Consider the following 20,896-nt stretch of genomic DNA (forward strand, 5'->3'; position numbering starts at 1 on the left):
CCATCGTCCGTTACTTACAGAACACGTTACTGACTAGCCTTTCTGTGGGGCAGTCTGACCCATCAATCTTGTTACATTAATCTGTCCGCACTGTTTACCATACCTAGGTTTTAATGCACTGACCGCTCGTTTGTCAAAAGGGAACGTTTGGTCAATGCAAGGTTATGACTTAAATGGGGCATCCTTCGGACGACAAAAACACACATAACTTATTCATACATGTGTACTTATCATCAATGCTATTTTCGTTGAAAACTAAAGCTTTGTATGTACTAGAAAGTTAATGATAATTGATACTTTTTCTATGTTAAACCGGTCATAGAAAAATGCACAAGTTGTCAAGTAAAGGCTAATGGCCGTACCGACATATTTGCGGGGAAAACAAAAAAAGCAGATATCCGACATCCCAACAAAGGTATTGGTGCCAACGCTAGTGTGAGGTGACCACATATTACCCTGGTTTTACTACGTCCTGTTTGTACCAGTGTTTATCACGCACCGCTTACGCACGGACATGTTGGCCCATAGTCTGTTTGACACAATGAGCTATCGACAGTTGTCCGGCTACCTCCGATATGATACAGATTATAGACGAGTTTCCTCTATTAAAGCGCCTGAGCTTATCTTTAAGTTTCCTGTTGTCGTCGAAGGTTCTGACGGAGGTTATCTTTAGTAGATAACTTGGAAAAACTCAGAGAAAGGTCACTCGGCCATCGACCCGGCCCTGTATTCACTCTTACAAATTGTGTTTTCAGAATAGAGTCCAAACTATAGCCATAGCCATGATACACTTCTTTCTAGTTGTAGAAAACTAGCCTTGTGAAAGTGATTGTTCCACTGCAAACAACTTTCAAGCCTCTCGGTCATTCGTAAACAAAAAAAAAGGAAAATTTCAAATATGTCATTTTAACGGGCTATGAGTACCAATAAAAATGTTCAAGCCTTTCTTTCATTGTTTGCTTGTCATCGTGGCACCAAAAGAAAACAGAAGACTTGATTTACGTGCGACTTTTCGACCTTTTGAAGTCCACTTGAGCCTAGTAAGGTGACACAATAAAACAGCACTTGTCTCACGAATGTACAGATTTATTATTCATCATGACGTGCACAACAGTGAGAGCCGGTAAACAAGTTTGTATCAAAGCTGGTGTGACCAAATGTTGTAGACCATGTCGGGTCTTACATACTCCTTCAATACACTTATAATTGCAGTTAGGCCGTTAAAAACAGGATAAAGTTTTTTCTGTGAAATAAAGACAACGTCAACACATTGTACACATGTTGTATCTTTTTTACGAAAAGCACAATATGAACCATTTCACTGATAACAGTCATTTTAGATTATTACATAATTTTCCCTGCCTTTCTATCTAATCTTGAAAAGTTGCAGGTCATAAAAAATAACGCAAGACAATAACAAATTTAAAAGCTCCCTAGAATTTCTTTGGGATTCGGGGGGATATTGCATTTGATATATGGATACTTCTGTATGTGTATTTAGCTGTAAATTTTTGTCAGAACTCTGTTGAACACCTGCTTCACTTGCTGGGAGGAGCTCCGTCTGCGTTGTTTGCCTTCCATCATTTTGCGCCTGCGCACCTCTCTACACAGTTCCTCCAAAGCCTCGCTGATAACTCCGTCTCCTAGCAACGCGGAGCCCTCGTAATACGCACATGCCAAATCCTGGGCTAGCTTCTCTCCTTCCTCTGTAGAGACGATACGCTCTCGTTCTAAGTCCGTCTTGTTTGCCATCATCACCATGGAAACGTTTCTGGGTTTCTTGATGTCATCCAAAAAGTTTTTCAGCTGAGCAATGTTCTCAAAACTCTCCCTGTCGTCCACGCTGTAGACCAATAGGAACCCGTCTCCCCATCTCACGTGACCCTCCCACTGATTTGTGCTATCCTGTAGAACAGAAGACAGAAGGAAATGTTTAACTGTCCCATCACCTTGTCTTGGTCTTGTGTCGTTGGTTGTCGTCACTCCAGGCTACTGTCTGAGACCAGTTACCTGAAGCGGTTAGAGAAAAAAAACTCCTCGGTTAGAGAGACAACAACAACAACAACAACAACTATTGTATGCTTTCATTTGGAGGGCGGGGTCATTGTTCCTAATGTCCACTGGGACGCTAGAGGGCGCTGTCAGCTATGAAAAGCTATGAACAAGTGATGAACTTACTTCCCCAAGTTGCCCGGCTGTGTCCAATATCTCCATATTGATCACGTCGTCTTCTATGGTAATCTGATGGCGGTACGTGGACTCTGAAATGGCAGAAATGGCATAACGTAAAGAACTGTCAGAAAACGTGAATTGAATCAAGAGATGAAGTTACTCATGAAATTGTCTTTTTATTTCATTTTATTTCTACACAATAGATTTATTGCACTTTCTCTATATACTACGCCGTAAACGTTATAGCAGCAGAATCATCATAAGTTATAGCATAGTGCACGTTTTCTACATCCGAAGGGACGGACGTGAGGCGGACATTAATTTTAGCAGCGGGATCAAGATAAGTCACCAGACTGAAAATAAACAACGCCATGTCATCAAACAGGGTTTCTTCATATGATGTTGTTATCTCCCGCACCTGTCCCGTTCCCATCCCTCCTCAGACCTGACGTCACCAGTAAAGCACTCATGACACGGAATTCACTATCCCAGCTGACTAAGCACAGCCGTTAATTTCTACCGGGAGTCAAACTTTTATTTTGAAGAAAATAATTTTTACGTAACGTAGTTGTACTGCGTGCAGCTGTTGTTATCACCTTAAACAAATCATTTTCGTTGGCAATAGGAATAACTAATTTCAAGTAGATCTGTTATGTAGATAGTGCTTTTCATTCACTCTCATTTATGTTTGTATAGTACGTAAATAAAAAGTCATCAGGAATAAGAAAGTGTCGGAAGTAACTTAGCCTGATTAAATCTCGCTTATAGCAGCCCGCCCAACATCCGCCAGTTACAGCCCTGGACAGCGGAGTTTGTTACACAGACTAGGAAGTAACTTTATAGAAAGGAGAAAGGTTAGACTTTATACGTCATCTTTTAACAAGCCCTAAGGAATACCAAGGGGCTTAAAAGACATTCCTTGAGCTTGACTTCTTATTAACATTCCAAAGGGACAAACTATCGGGATCAGAGTAATTACCGGGCTCGTTTAGAGGAGAAGTGGCTGGAGCATGTGGGGTGACCTTTGGTATGACTTCTATTAGGCAGACTCTGCTGCGTGTCAACACGTCACATACATGTCAACGGGATTTCTACACGTTTTGTACTGCTCTTCGTTGTGCGTGTAATAAATTAACGGATTGCAACCAAAGTTCATTGTCGTCCTTTAAAATATCAGATCCTCTCAGGCCCGAAGACGATGTTCAAGTCTTAGAAACCGACTTTGCACTACTATCACTCATAATGGCATTCAAGTTTAGCTAACAGAAAAAAAGGAAAATTTCAAAACTGTTTACATTTACCTTGGACTAAAAGTGAGATTACTGAGGAATGAAGATGTAAATAATTTGGCGACATCTCGTTCCTCTCATCAATTAAGCATCTTCAAGACAGGAGCGAGTTTTTGCTTATACTTGCGTGATGGACGCTCTGAAGGTCAACGTTAAACATACCGTCCAAACGGGCACTTCCGATAAGACTGTGTTCCATTACTCCACACGTGCTCGTGTCATCAACGTGCGAGCCGCTAGGATGAGGGGGAACAGATGTCTGCACTCTTACCTAATCTGGGATTTCCCGTGAAATTTGCAATTGGCAATGATTGGGAGGAATCAAAAAACGGAACGTTTTTGTCACGTTTTAGAAGAACTTGTGGAAGCAAAGGAATTCTCTCCTCTTTTTTTGGCATTGAATTGATTTGAAAGTGCTCAATTTTTCCCTTGAACTAAACCTTTCCGATTGGATCTTACGGAATCTATTTTCTAAACTGCCTTCAACAAACGCCATTTAACTTGTGAACTCACTAAGTCCCTGGAATGCGTTAAGTAAAAGGTACTCATAGTGAATTCCAGATGAAAGATAATCTATGAAAGTGTGATTTTGACAGGACGTTGCGGCCAAGGTCCTTGTTACGACTAAAACTGACCTTCGAAGTATGCGTCATCAAGTTATAGAACCGATACTCCGTTAAAGGTCAAGGTTGAAAAGAACAAACGTTTTAAATCAATCTTTTAGAATCACCAAACATGAACATAACAAGTGGCATCTGAACGTACCTTATCAACAAGTATGTCACCTAACTAGAACGATTCAACCCTCTGTTTGTTGTTTAAAGTGAAAAGCTGATGGAGTAAAACTATTCCTATATCGCTATCTATGCAGTTAGTCGTCTCACCGCCGCTTGATGTCAGAGAAGTGACACAAACTCTGACTTGCCAGTCAAAATTTACGCCCAGTGTACGTTATTTTAAGGTCAGAGACAAACACGTGTCAGACAAATGTATACAAAACAAATCACGTCGGATACCGATAACGTAACGTTGAAGGACAGTGAACTATGGTGCCCGCGCCTTTTGAAGCTAGGTAATTGACTGGTCATGAATTATCCACTTTAACTAGGGTCCACCACAAACTGCTAAGTAACTTGTCGGACCATCTTGCCTGTATAAAGTTGAACATAAGTTGTGAAAATCCAGTTGGTAGCGGTAAGTACCTCAAATTTTTCAAGAATCGGATTGCAGGTTAGAGCCTATTCTGCCATTTTGTCGCCGATTATCAGCCGGACAAGAGGCACTACGTGCGGAGTCGCACACACTTTCAGCAGGCTACAGTAAGGCCTTCACCCGGGGTCGCATCACGGGCGACTGACTCTTACCGGAGGTGTCCATCAACGACATGTAACGACATAAAATATCTTCCCTGTCCGATCGGCGGCAATGTCTCTTACACAACATTTCTTTCCATCTTCAGCTCTTCACTCCACCTCCAAAGTCATGCTCTTTTACAACTACATTTATCCTGCACCCCCCCCCCCCCCCCCCATTGTAACCCCCGCGCTGTCTCAATCTTTTCGTTGTCGTCAGCAAGAGAAAAATTACGACAGCGGTTACAACGGAGGATGGGCCTCAGGCTAAACTAGATTAGTTGAAATTGCTGCATTTTCAATCCACTGGGCCAAAATGAAGCTTTTTTAGCGTTGGTAGATTCTTGCAGTTAGCAATGGGCAACTTGAACTTGTAATACTCCCTACCTCACACATCCCCCTCACTGTCAGACTTCTTCTCCAAGGCTCTCACCCTCCCTCATTTTATCCCTCCCACACCCTCATTCCCATTGCCTCCCTCCCACGTTCATTCCAACATTCATGATCAAGCTAGCACAGACGGTGTCCCAGAAAACGTGAAACTACACGCAACCTTGCCCCCTCCTCGCCTACTCTCCAAGCAGAGGTTATAGAAAGCCCGATGAAAAACGACTAAAAAAAACGTAAAACAATTTTTTTAGTCGTTTTCATCGGGCTTTCTATTTTGTATCGTATAATGTATTGTCAAAACCAAATTATTTTTAGGTTTGGCAATACAAGATACAATACAAAATAGAAAGCCCGATAAAAACGAATATAAAGCGTAAAGAAAACAGCCGGAGCTTAACCTCTGCTCCCACCACGGTCGCCACAGAGTGTTGACAACTCAATGGGGCAGAAACCTACCAAGGGAGCCCCTCCTACATGCCCTTAATGCGTCCTGAGGCGCCAAAAACGGTATCACATTTCGATCTGAACCACTTTTACACATTGGTAAGGGAGTTGGAGCGACCAAGGTAATTATTATTGGTCAGGAAAGCGGAACGTGTTGACAGCAGGTGCAGGGGAAGGCCATTGTAATAAGGGCATTTGACGGAGTTAAAGTGAAACAGTTGGGTCCAACAAAAACGCATTGTCCACGGAAATGCACTGATTTAGGTGTTGTTGAATGGAGTGGGCGTGCCCTATACATGTACTTACGAAAAACAGTTCAATTGGTCGGATCAAGAAAATAAACTGACTGCTTTACTGTATTGTATATTTTGAGTGCTCCTATATATAGCTACGTTCTTTGTTTTCGAAGATACGTTGAATAAATGCTACTCAACAAATGCTTTATGAAAGCACGTTATCGACATAAGGGTTTTGTACTAATCTGACAAACCCCTTCATTTAGGTTTTGTTAGTTCTAACTGCTCTCAGCATATTAATCAAACAAAACTTACCTAATGTTGGATCGTATTCCCAGATAAACCGCTTCGTCAAATATCGGACGACAAGTGCTGTAAAAGACAAGACAAACAAAAGAAATTGACAGTCAGTTTTTTTCAAAGCAAGGGTGATAACTGCTAGGTAGTCTGATACAAAAAAAACGGCCACTGTTGCTGCATTTAGTTTTATCATAATATCCGAGTGATCCTTTACGGGTCGTGTTAACTTACCAAGCTGCAAATTAAAAGCAACTTCAAACAGGTAGCTAGAGGGAAAACAATTCAAAGCATTTCGTTATATCCCAACGACCAACCCACATACCAAAACAATCCATCCGAGCATTCTCCAGATACATTACCTACAGACATCTCTCGGACATCCAAACGATTGTCACTACTAAACCTCCGTTTCACGGAGGTAAAAAGAACCTTCAACTAATTCTTCTTTGTGTTTTTATGTCAATAGAAGCACAAAGAGAGCAACACAAGAAAACTCCAAAATCCCAAGTGTTTTCTTTCGTCTATTAATCCCTTCCGGATTTACCATGGTTTGCAGAGGATATGGCTTCTGTAAGACCTCATCTTTGACCCTCTTTTTAAACATTGTGTCTGCGTTACGTTTGTTTGATATTCTTTCTTAAGCGTCTTAAAGTATACATTAAACCCAGCAGATTTACTGACTTACAAGTAAACCGCGGCGCCAGACTTATAGCAAAATGCACTCCATGGCGAGTTAGGTCGTTATAAATCCTCACCCCATCCACAATGCACAAGGGCTCTATTTTAGTCGCTTCAAGTGACGTGCGTAAACGTTGCGATAACACAACCGTTGAAGCGAGTACAGTGTCAGTATAAATGTCACATACGCGAGTGTCCTCAACAAAAGTAGGATACACAAAACCCCCTGTTATCCTTATAAGTAGGCTAATCCCTGGATTTGCACGGACCGGATCAAGCAGAAGAGATCTTTAACAAGCCCGTCTTTACCTGGTCTATCCTAGCTGTTCAAGTGTTTACACTCCTATCGGACAAAGTGGTTCCTGTCAGTGTGTGTGTGCCTGTGGTGTGTGTCCGTCTGCGCCTCGGTAGGACGTCTTGTTGTACAGACAGTAGGGATTCACGGAGTCTTCCCTCTGCACTGATTTATGGGGACGATTTACGTTCATTCAAATCACCATGACAGGATTTCGGACAACATAAAAGTGACCGGGTTCGAAGTTGGAAAGTCCAGACTCCGGGCATGATAGATCTGGACATCTAATAGCACATAGATAATGAAATGGCCCTTACAAAATGCATTAACTGCGTCTGCCCGCCTGGTTTACTCGAGGGGACGTTTTACTTTTAGATCCTTACAACTGACCTACTGGTGGTAGATTCACGGCCAACAGCAATAAACAGTCGCAGTGTTAGCAGTGTTGACACATCTTCGAACTTAGGACTAGTTTTCGGACAGGCTACTCTTCTGGTTAGTGTTTTTCCGTATACTTGGAGGGTAGAAATGTGACAGTATTACTAATGTTGGTATTCGTATTTGGTAAATAAATAAAAGAACAGCTATACCGAGACAACATTTTCCTTGACTGAATAAGCGCAGAATGGATGCTAAAATGTTGCTCTTTACTCAGCAAATAGTCAAATATAACAATTCGTGGTCTCTACTTCTAGAAATGATGTTGCTACTGGTCTAGAGCAATGAAGTTGATAATAACAATGTTCCTGTTGATCGTTGGCAACTTGCCCCAGAACAGTTTGTATATCGAGACATTTAATGGCGCTCAGTCACATATAATCGACAGTTTGATGTCGTTATCCCGACCTCCAGGGCCCTACCTACACAAGCAGCGAAGATTTACTGACCTGATTTGCCCACTCCCATCTTCCCCGACACAACCAGCTTCGCTTCGGTAGCCTTGCAGTCCGAGCCTCGCCGGTTCATCTTACTTTTAGACCCCTGAAAAACAGGAAAAGCATGAAGAACACCTTTCAACTATCAACAACATCAACATTTCGATGATGTAAACTTCCAAGTTCAGGCTAAGTTCATCTGCTTGTTTGCCACACCCCCTCTCCCCACTCGGGCCGTCCGCACGTCACCAGGTTTCAGGGGACTCCATTTAGAACAACAACATGTGGAAATGTCGCTGACAAATGCGCTAATCCATCGACATGAGATCGCCTTAGATATCAGAACAGTGTCCCGGATAGATAGCAGCACAACAAGCCTTCAGAACAGAACGGGGAGGTAGTTGAGGGGACTCTGCTGAACAGAGGAGGGGAGGGTACATAGGGAGGGGTGACGGTGGTTGTCCAAAGATCCTACCCCTTCTCCGTGCTGCTCTTCCTCTCGTCTCGCCTTCCCTGTGTTGTTCATCGGATGAGCGGGACTGAACGCCAAGGTCACAACTCCAGAACTTCAAACTTGACAGACAGCGCATCTAGCTAGAGATTAGACATCAGCGCCGAAACGTCGGTCCTGATCGTGTTCTCACGGAGGCTACGTTGTGCTAAGTACATGATCTATAGCCAGGGCTGCTTACAGAGTGTCACGTCGGTCGCCATGACAAGTGGCAGGCATCCAGCACACATCCACACACACAGATGGTTCTACTTCTCCCGGCCTCTGATCTTACAATTGTACTTTCATGCCTTGTTGGACTGAAGAGTTATGGCAGAACGCAACAGAATGGAAGTACAGAAAGTGACCCAATAAAACTAAGGGAAAGGTTAGTCCTTCTTTAAGCTATTTTGTGGAGTGTTAAACGGCCATACGGGTCAACAGTCTCCCACAGTGTTTCTATACGATACAGAATAGAAACAAAATATATAGAGATTAAAAAAAAAGCTGCACTGGAAAAGGCTGTACTGTAGAGGAGGGTGTGAATAGAAAGATAGATGGCGGTATGTTTTAGCTACCGAAGCATATGTTTCTGGCAAATAAGCGAAATATAAGTTCAAAAAGACCATAACAACTATTGGATCATCCCCAGAAGAAGAAAATAGTCGTTAAAAATAAAACTCCCCTGGCCCAGTAAAATTGGTCGTTAACTAGATACCATGCTAACACGAACCAGACGTGAACTGTGATGGCCAAGGCCGGAGGACAACTGATGACCATATACCACCGGGTATGGTCCTACGTACGACATTCTCAGGATTCGATAATATATTACACACAAAATCATCGTAAATTTTGAAAATGATGCATTCAGTAAAGGGCAGACTTTTTTGATGAGGTAATTCCCTGCAAAGTAAAACCGGTACAGTGTGTGGTGTTAGAGCGTAGCTCAGCAAACCACAGATGCAAATATAGTTCATGTGCACTTAATCATGCCGTCCGACTTATAAACACACAAAAATGTGACGTGATTAATTATGTACCCATACAAATGTAGGTTTGAAAGAACTGCTAGGTCAGTCAGAGACCTAGCTACACTTCGGCCATTACATGGCCCTATAACAACAAACACTGCTCTATATTTACTACACCGTGCATTGTAATCAGTTACAAAGAACAGCAGAAGATATCTTGTCCACGGTCAATTAGAGGGCATGGTGTACTACAAAGAATGGTTTGTATTGAGTACTGGTCTTGAATATGCGACAAAAATCTATAACTTATGGATTTACCTCAGGTTTATTTAACTTGACCCTGTTTTCTTTGGTGAATGGTCTCCTGCTGATTTGAGAGTTTATCTGAGCTAAACCCGCTGGTCAAAACATGGGGCTGCAGACGACACATTGAATTCAGACAGAGCGGGAAGGCGGGGCCGCGGTTTTGACCCAACTCTCCGGCGCCCTCGACGTTAGAGGCCCGCCCACCAAATCAATTTCCGACTCCCTACATACTCCCTGACAGGATCAGCTGCCCTCTCTGCAGACGATAAAAGCACCAAACCCTTGGAGGCAAATGCAACATTTGAATTGTTCGATAGAATAAACAATTCTAGAGGATTTTTCTGCAAAAACAGAAGACTACTTCACCTTTGAAATCCGTCCTCAAACAACCGTCGATAATGCCTGTGACCTTTGGAAATGTTGCCGTCCTCTCGACTCCTCAAGGCTTGGCCTCCAGGCTTTATCACCAGGGCACAAAGTCAGCACGTAGATATCCTTTGTATTTGGTGAACTCCCGAGTCCAAATTCAGCAGAAATACCGTTCCACCAGTTTGTCTTCAGGTATTAGCCACGGAGAGCTTCGAGTGCACACACTCTCCCTCCAAAAGAAAAGAGCCCAGTGCCCATCGTTCTGGGAATAAAACTCGAGTAGTTCCTGTATTGAATGCGTGTGTTCCGCGCTCGTGTACTCACTCACTACTTGAACCTAGCGCCCTTTACAACGCCCTTTGTACGCTGGAAAATTTCACGCCAAATTGCAATCTTTTTTTTGAAGCCGCGGCAATAAAAGGCCTTCTGCCGGGCGGCTGCCTGCGTTTTACGGGTGAATAGGTATTCGACGTATCTTGATTGATATTCTGAGGACGTAGATGTGGTATAGTATAAATACGATCGAGGTTGCTGTAAGAGACCGACTATAATTACATAGACGTGGTACCTATTGCAGACTTGCTTTATACATGTAGGACATGTGTCAGTACTGACTGGTCACGATCTGTGCGAAAGAAATAGTAGTAAGTGCGAAGGAATCATCAAAAGGAAATATCATAAGGCAAAATAACATTTCAATTGGCTAACGTTAAGCCCGGGTGAAGGCTTCGGAAAAAAGTACAGAGTGCAGTTCCTGAAAGAAACTAGCCGACATAGTGGATACACCTGAACTTGACATAAAGGAAGAATGAAACGTACATGAAAAGTACGTAAGTCCTGTTATCTTTCAGTCAAACCTAGCGTAAGGAACCCATGCCGTTGATAAATATTAACAATAAAATATCCCTAGATATGACTGATATGCGAAGAAACGTCAATCAGATGGCCCTAGCCGTTCGGTGGTCTAAATACGTATTCCATATGTCAGGCGTGAGATCCATGTTTTTGTTAGGAATTGACATAATAAACCATCATGTATGTTTTACCCACGGATGATTTGTTTCGGCGAACATCTGACTGTGACCAGATTTATGAATAATGGAAGTGTTGATTGATAGATGCGTAAAATAAAGAAGCAGTATTAGGTTATTGGAATGTCTGAAGTTTTTAGTGACAAAAGTCCCGTCTTTAAATAATTGATATAGGTGTGTAGTTTCGGCAGTCCAGGAAAAATTTATTCTTATTGGGATCCTTCAGGGTACAAACACGTGAACAGCACTTTAAAGCCAGCTATGCAAGGAACATTGGGTAAAATACAACTTAATATAGTCAGTAAGGAACTTTTGTTTTTTCACGAAACATTCATTTTAGGGTAATCCAATCCTCAGCAATGTACGCCCAGATGTATGTAGACCGCAGCAGGCTGAGGAGGCCGTGAACCTTGAACCTGCCTGGCCAGTGTTGATGCAAACTGATGGGTACAAGCTGCGCACTGTCACGTCAGAGACGGGGCCAGACCTGGCCATTTGTAACAGATAAGGTGCTGACACCTCCAAGTGGTAATTCTTACACGCTCCGACAGGTGTAGGCAGCGGGGAGTCAATGTAAGGCTCTTCCAGACTTAGCTTGCTGAAAAATGTTCTTAAAGCTAGTCCTTCGTTTTCGCACTCTCACCATGGAATTAACTTAATATCCAATTGGCAAAATAGGGTGATGCGTATAATTTCCAAGAGGATTGGGTCACCTATAGAGCTACATTCTTTACCCGTATCGCAACTTTTTTTGAGGCAGCAAAGAGATCTGTACCCATTATAAATACTAACAATTGCCAATTAGCAAAACAGGATGATACATGTAATTTTTTAGAGGATTGGGCCAACTACATATATATAGAGAGAAAATTACATTTGTTTACCCGTTAATGTTTGGCAGCCTTTTTTCAGGCAAAAAAAAAGAGGTCTATACCCATTGAATATTAACATTAGGGAGGAGGAAGCAGACGATACCACACTCCCACCCTTCCAGCTGAGCACACCGCCTGCCAGTAGTACTTCGTTCAGGATCAGGAAATCCTCGATTCATTTGTTTAAAAAGGGCCAAATGATGACTTAAGAAAACAGATAAAAATACATGTCTGTCAGCCAAGTTCAAGCTCATGGCGTTAAGTTTCAAATTCCAAGGTAATCTAATTACCTCGTTAAAGTTATCTGGAGTATCCATCTCATAAACAGGCCGTTAACAACGACTATCGCCACATCTGAGTTCCACTCGGCTCTGTAGTCGCCATCGTTTGGCAGTTATTCAAAATGGCGATGAACAGACGACTGGCAGGAATTTCGATGAGATTACATTATCTGTAACGTTAGATAAGACGTGCTTTGCTTATTGCTGCAGAGGTCGCGGCACGTATTGTAGGTAAGGACAGACACCGTCAAGGCCATGCGTGTGACGGACAGGACCAGAGTGTGTGGTTTGTGTCCTGACCTGAGACTAATTTGGACGCCCAGAGAAATCGCCTTCCACTGCAGACCAATTTAGAATTCCCTTTTAGCGAAATCAATAAATTGACTACCGGGAGCGCGAGTGGGCGGATTCGCGTCCGTCTGTCCTTCATAGTGCGAGATGGAGTAAAATCACAATGGCTATAATACATAGCGCGAGAAAAGGAATGACTTCGAATCCAGATTGATATATTTTCAACTAATTAGGGACATCCATGTTTGTACATGTACGTAGGTGTACAGTGCGCATGCCTCAACGAAAGAAGACAAGTGTGCAGTAGCAATGTTACACCCTACAGTGTGTTACACCCCATCCCACTAGAGTGGCGACTTTGCAGTGGCCGCCCCGTGACATTCTAACAGCGACGTTCTGACAGCGAATTCTGTCTCTTCTTCTTCTTCTTCTCTCTCTCTCTCTCTCTCTCTCTCTATATATATATATATAGAGAGAGAGAGAGAGAGAGAGAGAGAGAACGTTAATTAGGTCACAGCGACGTCGCGTCGCGGTCTGCGTCTAGTGGAATGTGCCGCAAGTTCATCGACTCATCCTATTCTCCAGTGAGAGTTAACACATAATATCACTGTGTGACTAGAATGCTGCTGAAACTCAACGCCTCTCACCGTTAAGTTAAACCCAAGTGCGGAATCCACAAATCCTCAGTAGACCGTAAAACTCATGGCGCCGCCAGGACGTAATGGCAGACTGCCCCGCCCGTGATACCGGTACCGACCTCATGTCTGAATACATCTAGATATCTAGATTTACTCCTGAACCGGTTGAGACATCTTTGTCAAACTCTATCAGCGAGTACGCACTTTCTTTTAAATTGTTACAACATTTGTACTTCCCTGTGGCGTCATGACATTGGGTTACTGTAGCTTACGTCACTCTCGATACTTTTTGATTGGTAGTACTGGTATCTAGATACAATGTAGTGCCAAGGTAGCACATGAAGAGAGCGCTCTAGATGGAGAAAAGAAACTCACTTCCAACTATTAAGCACACTTTTTGGGATACCCCCAACTTTAAATGAGAAGGGAATGAATGAAATGAAATGAATGGAATGCTAACAAATCTTACCCCCCAAAACGAGGAAGAGTATGACAGCCTATATTTTGGAAGCGCAAAAATCCTTGGTTGCAGGATAAAGACTGGCGAAATAGTATGCATGAGTACATATCAGGAATGGTAAAAGACGGCCACCTTTGTTGTTGGTGTATCCTTATAGCAAAGCTAGTAGTTAGTGAATACACCATCTCCTGTTTTGTACACACACGGCTAATAAAGCACGTGGGATAAGGTCGTGTTGATGTGTTTGTCGTGTCGCACTTTCAAGGTTGGTCGCTAATCCATGAATGGACCAGATCCACAAACAGTACAGATATACACTGGAATGGCACACTTTTTCAGACGTCATGTTTCACCCTCTTAAGTATGACATTTTCTGTATCAATAGCAATGACCAAATGTTACGTTGTTAGGGAGTCTTCACGCTTGTGTTGATGAGACTAATGAATGGAAGAAAAGGGGTTATGAAGGGCGTACAGAACCATTTCCTTGAGCGAGTCCATCGCTCTCAGACTTATTCCATCAACAGATACAGTTACCTGGAACCGGTTAGGGTCTAGTCGGATCTGAGGAAAGGTCCGCAGTGTCAAGAGAGGTTAATGACCCGTGACGAAAGGCTGGAGATATATGGTTACCATACGTACATATATAGTCATGCTACATGCACTAACCTTTACCAGGGATAAGGTAATCCAACCAAAATATATTTCTAAAATTCGAGATAAATCATGACTGTAATCCTGCGGATATCGTTTATAAACTATTAAGCCAGGAACAAATTAGAAAAGGAAATATCTAGAGCACCTGGGAAAGAAACAATATGGTAGCCTTAATCACTGTGGGAAAATCGCAGATTCTATCTTGTAATAGCTAAAATTTTGTAGCTCCTTTCTTTCAAAGATTTGTCTTCCTAATTTTATAAAAATCAATATCTTGAAGCTAGCTATAGATTTGTTCAATAGAAAATATAATTTGATTCTAGGCAGTGGATAGCCGAAAATGGCGTATTTTAGAAATGTTCGTATTTCACGAATTTTATCACCGGGAGCACCACCCGAGAGACGTCATTTGCCATGATTCCTATTCTTACTAAAAGCAATACTGCAATTGACATACCTTAGCTCCTAGATGTCGTCTAAAATGTGCCAACAAAAATATGGAGAACGTAGCCGCGCTGAGGTTTTTCTAAGCGTCGTACTTTACAATGTCTCGCCTCTCAATCCTACCAGGAATTGATTGTTCTTTTTTCTCCACCACCTACGTCATGATGGCGTCTGCAGACGACAGAATTGGTTACGGTCTCCTTGGTGATGACGTCAGAAGGAAACACAGACCATTTGCCACCTGAGGCTATATTTGCAGAGAGCTCAGCTGGGCGCGTCAGGTAGATATTCCTTGCGTAGCGAAGCATTAAGCTTTCAATGCGACGGCGTGTCTTTTTAAAGGTACCGGCTCTACGTTTTCAGACATTTAACCGAGAGTTTTTTATTCTCACTAAAATACATGGATGGTATTTTATAGCCTATTCCAACCCATGTCTTGCTAGGATTATTGCATAGTTAACCCCCGTAAGTTGGTAAAATTAGTTAATTAGATCAGCAAAACTTGACCTATTCTGTGCTGTGCTGCCCCAATCGATGCGGTTTGCTGCCAAACGCACTGGACTATCACATATATAAGGGCTCGGCAGGACAATGTTTTTTTAAGTGACGGCAAGGTTGTTAAGAGAATGCATCAAAGCAAGTGTACAATTTGTTTGAGTTATTTCTTAAGAAAATATCATCACTTCATTACAGGGAGGCACGTCACTAATGGATTTTCAAATAAAGTCTCAAAAAGTCTCTCAGTCTTCATTTCAACGTAATGTACTGTATTCGTTTTATATATTTTATCAGTTTTCATCTGATCTAAAGGGTATGTCAAGTGACCTGAATGAAACGTCAACAACGGGTCACAATGCCCAGTCAGTTGGTATCAGCTCCCGTCTCGGTTGAAGTACGGCTAAATTGCCCCTGGTTATAGATGGAAATGGCTTCGTTCACACCTCTGAAGTCACCTCTGTTATACATACTTACAACTTGATCGACAACTTGTTGAATGATGTCTGTTTTCCTACTAAGGAAATGTGAACGACTAAACATAAGAAATACTTGCTCTAGAAGGTGAAGGTGGATTCAATTTCCAAAAACAGCAGCTTTCACTTAGCATGAACTGTCCAAACCGTCTGTCCGATTCCCCATTAGGCCACACACAGCAAAGTGATGTTTGCAATGTAGGGTTGACTAGTCTGACAAATAATTGTCCACTGTGTCAAAAACTGTCAAGGTCTGAGGAGAACCATGTTGAGAAAAGCTATGCACCACTGTGAAAATCTCGACCATAGAATGTCCTGTCCAAAAACACGAGACATCAAAACCGGGCGTCCTCATGCAGTATCATGTAAAAAAAATCAGGGGCACATACTATATTTTGAAAACTTTTACTAACATACCATCATAAGAATCTCTTCACAGCTCTTTCTGATTCCTAGGCACACAAACACACAGCCAACACACTCCATCTTCTTTACATGCACACTCCTCCATAGAAAACTGCACGGCACGTGCACGCTGTTCGAAGACAGTACACACTGTGTTAATACAGCAATGTTCAACCGACAAGCTTTACTCAACACTTTTCCAGGGGCGATTTTGTAATAGTAGCTTCATAATGAAGACATACACATCCAAATCAGCCACACTATTCACATTAATGGCGCTGTTGTAGGAATACAGACGTACCATAACCTCCACACCAATTTGCATCAGAATAATGTCATCTAAAACAGCAAAGCTCCGATATCAAAGGTAGGGAGATAGTACGGACATTTTATCAAGACGACAGAAGAATGGGCTAAAGCTATTCCCAACGATATCTCTATAGATATACTTGTAGACGGAAACTACTATATGAAAGCTTCTTGCCAGCAGCAAACTAGTCGTGAGTACCAGTTTAATTTCTTAGATTCTTACGTGCAGATGGAATAACCGATAGTAGGACGTTGTTTGGAAAAGAAACAGGCGAGACGTTATGTAATATTTGTATAATAGGTCCGCACTATGTGAGACCTTGTAACAACCGCCATAACCAAATCACATCGTAGTCTTTGCATGAGGGAGATTTTGTGGCGGAAAAAAATCCACGGGATATACATACAGCTAGAATAATTAAGCTATGGAGCTATTGTACGATAACGTAACGTTAATTAGATTACCTGCATTCTCGGAAATGCTACCACAAAGGCGCCTTGTGGGTTCTGCCCACCTGGTCCCGGAGACTACATGCACTCTTCACGACGATGTACCACGTACAGTTAGATCTACCGTCCACACAATGTCGGCGTAATCATCTGTGAACTCTCTGCCCCCACAAACCAAATAAACTTTTCTGGTTCCGGCCCGTCATTGTTACGCCAGAGATGTCAGACGGGTATGTGTGAAAATAAGCTAAGACATGGCTCAACCCTTACCGGGTTTACCTTACGAATTTTCACAGATAAACTGCGGTTAGGAGCGACACCATGTTATCTGGCGATTACACGGCCAATTGAGAGTTCTGCACTGATTTAAGGTTGTAATGTTTCGGGACGTCTTTGAACGTGACCTACGCTTTAGTCCCCAGCGGCAAGGATATTTTGGCAATTTCCAATGACTTCCCCTTGCACGCGAACAGATATTCCATCGGGAACGCTTCAGGCAAAATTCGGCACCCTTTCTAAGCTATGCTAACGCTCTATTCATCATAACATGCTCTATTGCAATGCACAGAAACACCATGCTTCTTTTGTATTTTGATTTTAAGTCATAGTCTAAATGCGGCAAAACTCTATACCCATGCATGATCACAGACAACAAGTCATCTGTAAAATGACAACAAAATACCGCCGTGGTTACATCATATGAAAATGTTGGCTATTAGGACCTGTTTCCCATTTTGATTTACCCGCCGGCACCCGTCTTTATCCTCAAGGTTCTGATACCAGATCACGTATTTTACACGCTAGGATGTTTGGTTGAAGGCTTTACCGTTTACGGTGTTGTTGTAGACGACATTGTCTGCATAACTTTCCGAGAAAAACACAGAGACCGCAGAGAAACCAGTGGCTGTAGCCTTAGAATCATGTTGCCCCCTGGCGAAATTTAGGTCACCTGCACCGGCCTTGCGAACAGACCTTCTTTTTCTCTAATCAACCCTTTCTTATCGTACAGGCCATTTACAAGTCATTTGCGACCAACACATTCTTTGTGTGTTGTCAAATAGCCCAACTAATGGCTCAACTAGTGGTTTAGCTTGGCACATGATAGACGGATAGGGTTACCAACAATCGTGAATACCTTCAGCGCCTTGACCGCAATCAAGTTGTTGTGCACACAAGTTATCGTGTGATCGCGAAAATGGTCGTTGTAAAAGCATTCTCGTGTAAACTCGTACAGAGCAGTTTGAATTAGGAGATAAGAAGGAGTGACATTGTTTGCGAATGAAACGTGAGAAGATCGATCTGGGTTCTTATCACTGTGAGCTCTGTTGATTCGTTTGTATGTTGGCTTAAAGACACGAGACCTGGACGCCTGCCAGAAATACTGTTTACTGATAGAAAACCTCCAGGAGCGCAGCACATCTTATGTCTTAACAAATACTTGGAAGCATATGAAAAAATAACGCGAAATCTTGGACAGCATATTTTTTTTCTTCTTGACCTATTAATGCAACAATGAAACACATGACTACAGCATAGACTTATGATGCTGCTGCTGATGGACGTATAGAAATATCTGACTTATGTATACGAATATCTGCCTAAGTCATAATACGAATGACCTAAATTACGGATTTTGTATAAAAGGACCACCGCAAGGTTTCCTCTGGCCGGACTTACCGATAGTTCGAATCAATAGATAATCAAAACATAACCTTATCGTCGGAACTGGGCCAGGATTTAGACCACAAGTTGTGCCTCCAAAATAGCTGCATGTACGTGTCCATGTACGTGAACTATTGACATTCTAATGTACATGCGAAGGACATACAAGACAAACATAATACGCAGTGCCAGATAAACTCTCACCCAGTTACTATGGCGTGTGCCTCCCGTTTTCTGTGCTGTTTATTACGCACATAAAAAAGCTCATAATAGATGGATAGTGTTGTCAAATGAAATAATGTAACGTTATACCAAAGATTTCTATCCTGACCTATTGCAAGACACCATAAAAGAGCACACATTTATGAATGCGCTAATCATAATTCCAGCTTTTATGATTCGTGAACGTAAGAAGGCGCACTGTCACGAACCTTTGACAACTTAGAGTGCCGGACAGTCTTCAAAGGTGACCCATACCATTTTAATATTACTTCAAAGCGGGTTATTTATTTTGTACTTATACTCAATTACAGAGTTGTGCATAGAACGCCTGTTTAGCAGGTACTTCTTTGATGTTTTGTCAGTCGAGCTGACAAAAGACGACACGCTCCGCTTCACACCGGTGTCCGTTGGTCAGATATACTATTGTTGAACTGTCAGGCAACTTTGAAGGCGTGATGCTTACATCTTTCAGCAAATTTGAACAGCACGGCTATCTTCTGAGCTGTGCTAATTAATTTGCCATAGGATACGTTGGAAGTGAACCATGTTGATGTACACTGAATGTAGATCGATCGTGTTAACATCGATTTACAATCATCTCATTGTTTTGGGTTGTAGTAGGAAATATCACCCCTCCTTTAGGTATTTTATAGAGGCTACTTAAGCCATGTGTGACTTATAAAAACTAGATTGACATTAATAGTAGATCCGGGCTCAGCGAGTAACAACCTATACTGTAATTCTCATAGCAATATCATTATCATAATGATAAATTTCTAAAGATCTACCCATTACTAGTTAGCAACGTTACTGAAAATACGTTCAGATATCATAAAACTATAGAAATGGGTAACATGTTACCCTGGGTTTTGTATTCGACCCTGGCATCAGTAGGACATCGCTAGCTATGGTTAATTTGGTTAGAAATATATATGTGCTGTTAAGAAGTGTTGAATTGTGGCCCATGAAATGTTGTGACTCTTTGTAGCAACTATACATACATACATATTGTGTTAGAAATTGTACTAAACATTTTTAATTACCTTCGTTCTTGTACTCTCAAAAGGGTCATCCATTGTTGATCTCCGATGTCCGACAAATTTTCACTAGATGCACTGCTTGATATCCAGGTACGGGAGGTATGTCTGTGAACTCTACAAATCAAACGTGGCTCTGCAGAGTCAACGTTGCCGGATCCAGACGATATTCAGCCTCACACAGGTACGCAGAGGCATGAAAGCCGCTGCCCTAACCGCCGGATTCCAAAGTCTACATTACTCAGTGACCCGTTCAGCGTGATGCTTTTACATATGAACTCCAGACTAAATGACGATAAATTACTGCATTCACTTTGACACCTTGTCTGCCAACAATGCAAAGGTCTGCACTATGTAAATAAGAACTATTTTTCTACCCTGATAAATATACAGCTATTACTCTTTCGGATTATTCCACTCCAGTTGCAAGGGGTAATTTATACAAGACATAACTTTAATCAGCCTCGGTACGTCACATAACGATCATATACACGGTATATACACGGTGTACATAATAGTTAAAGAGGACACTAAAAATGTTGTCTCTCTGATAATTAAGTTGTCTTATTCAGTTTATATTCGCTAAACAAAAACTTTGGCTTGGTCCCTATATGTCATACAAGTGGACTGTGCCTTGTCCGACTTAATAGCCTGCCCTCCATCCGGGACTCTGTATCAAGGGAAACGTGATTTCCTTACGTTTCAACAGGTGGGCAAACAAACATAGCTTTGTTGGGACCTGTGAGGGTGACAAAAGGTAGGACTTAAATAGCGGAAGCCGGCCAGTGCAATAGATCTGGATTACGTTGACAGTCCGTAATGGTAAAACGGTGTCAGAGCGCCCTGGGTGTAACATTACCCCCGAGTTACGGAGAGTCGGTCGGAGAATGGTGGGAAGGGGGCAGCTGACGAAGTGACCTTTGTTTCCCTGTCGGAAGGTCCTTTTCTAACAATAGCCATAGAAAGGATCTTTTTATAACAACCTATTAATATCTTG

At 42.2% G+C, this 20,896-nt stretch overlaps 1 protein-coding gene across 6 annotated transcripts; it reads right to left on the reverse strand.

Annotated features, from left to right (window-relative positions):
* Nucleotides 1-1,070: 1,070 nt before the first annotated feature.
* On the reverse strand, nt 1,071-20,243 carry LOC118413966 (ras-related and estrogen-regulated growth inhibitor-like). 6 transcript variants are annotated; one of them, XM_035817650.1, is made up of 5 exons: nt 19,906-20,243; nt 8,044-8,137; nt 6,199-6,255; nt 2,179-2,261; nt 1,071-1,905 (listed from the first exon to the last, which is right to left on the reverse strand). In XM_035817650.1, exons 1-5 carry the CDS (start codon nt 19,936-19,938, stop codon nt 1,498-1,500), a joined length of 675 nt encoding a protein of 224 aa, XP_035673543.1. In that variant the 5' UTR covers nt 19,939-20,243; the 3' UTR covers nt 1,071-1,497. The 6 variants fall into 6 exon arrangements, with proteins under 6 accessions (XP_035673543.1, XP_035673544.1, XP_035673547.1 ...); XM_035817651.1 differs by lacking the exon at nt 19,906-20,243 and adding an exon at nt 16,994-17,310; XM_035817654.1 differs by lacking the exon at nt 19,906-20,243 and adding an exon at nt 14,857-14,969.
* Nucleotides 20,244-20,896: the final 653 nt, after the last annotated feature.

Source organism: Branchiostoma floridae, chromosome 4 (genome assembly GCF_000003815.2).
Source record: "Branchiostoma floridae strain S238N-H82 chromosome 4, Bfl_VNyyK, whole genome shotgun sequence".
Taxonomy (NCBI): domain Eukaryota; kingdom Metazoa; phylum Chordata; class Leptocardii; order Amphioxiformes; family Branchiostomatidae; genus Branchiostoma; species Branchiostoma floridae.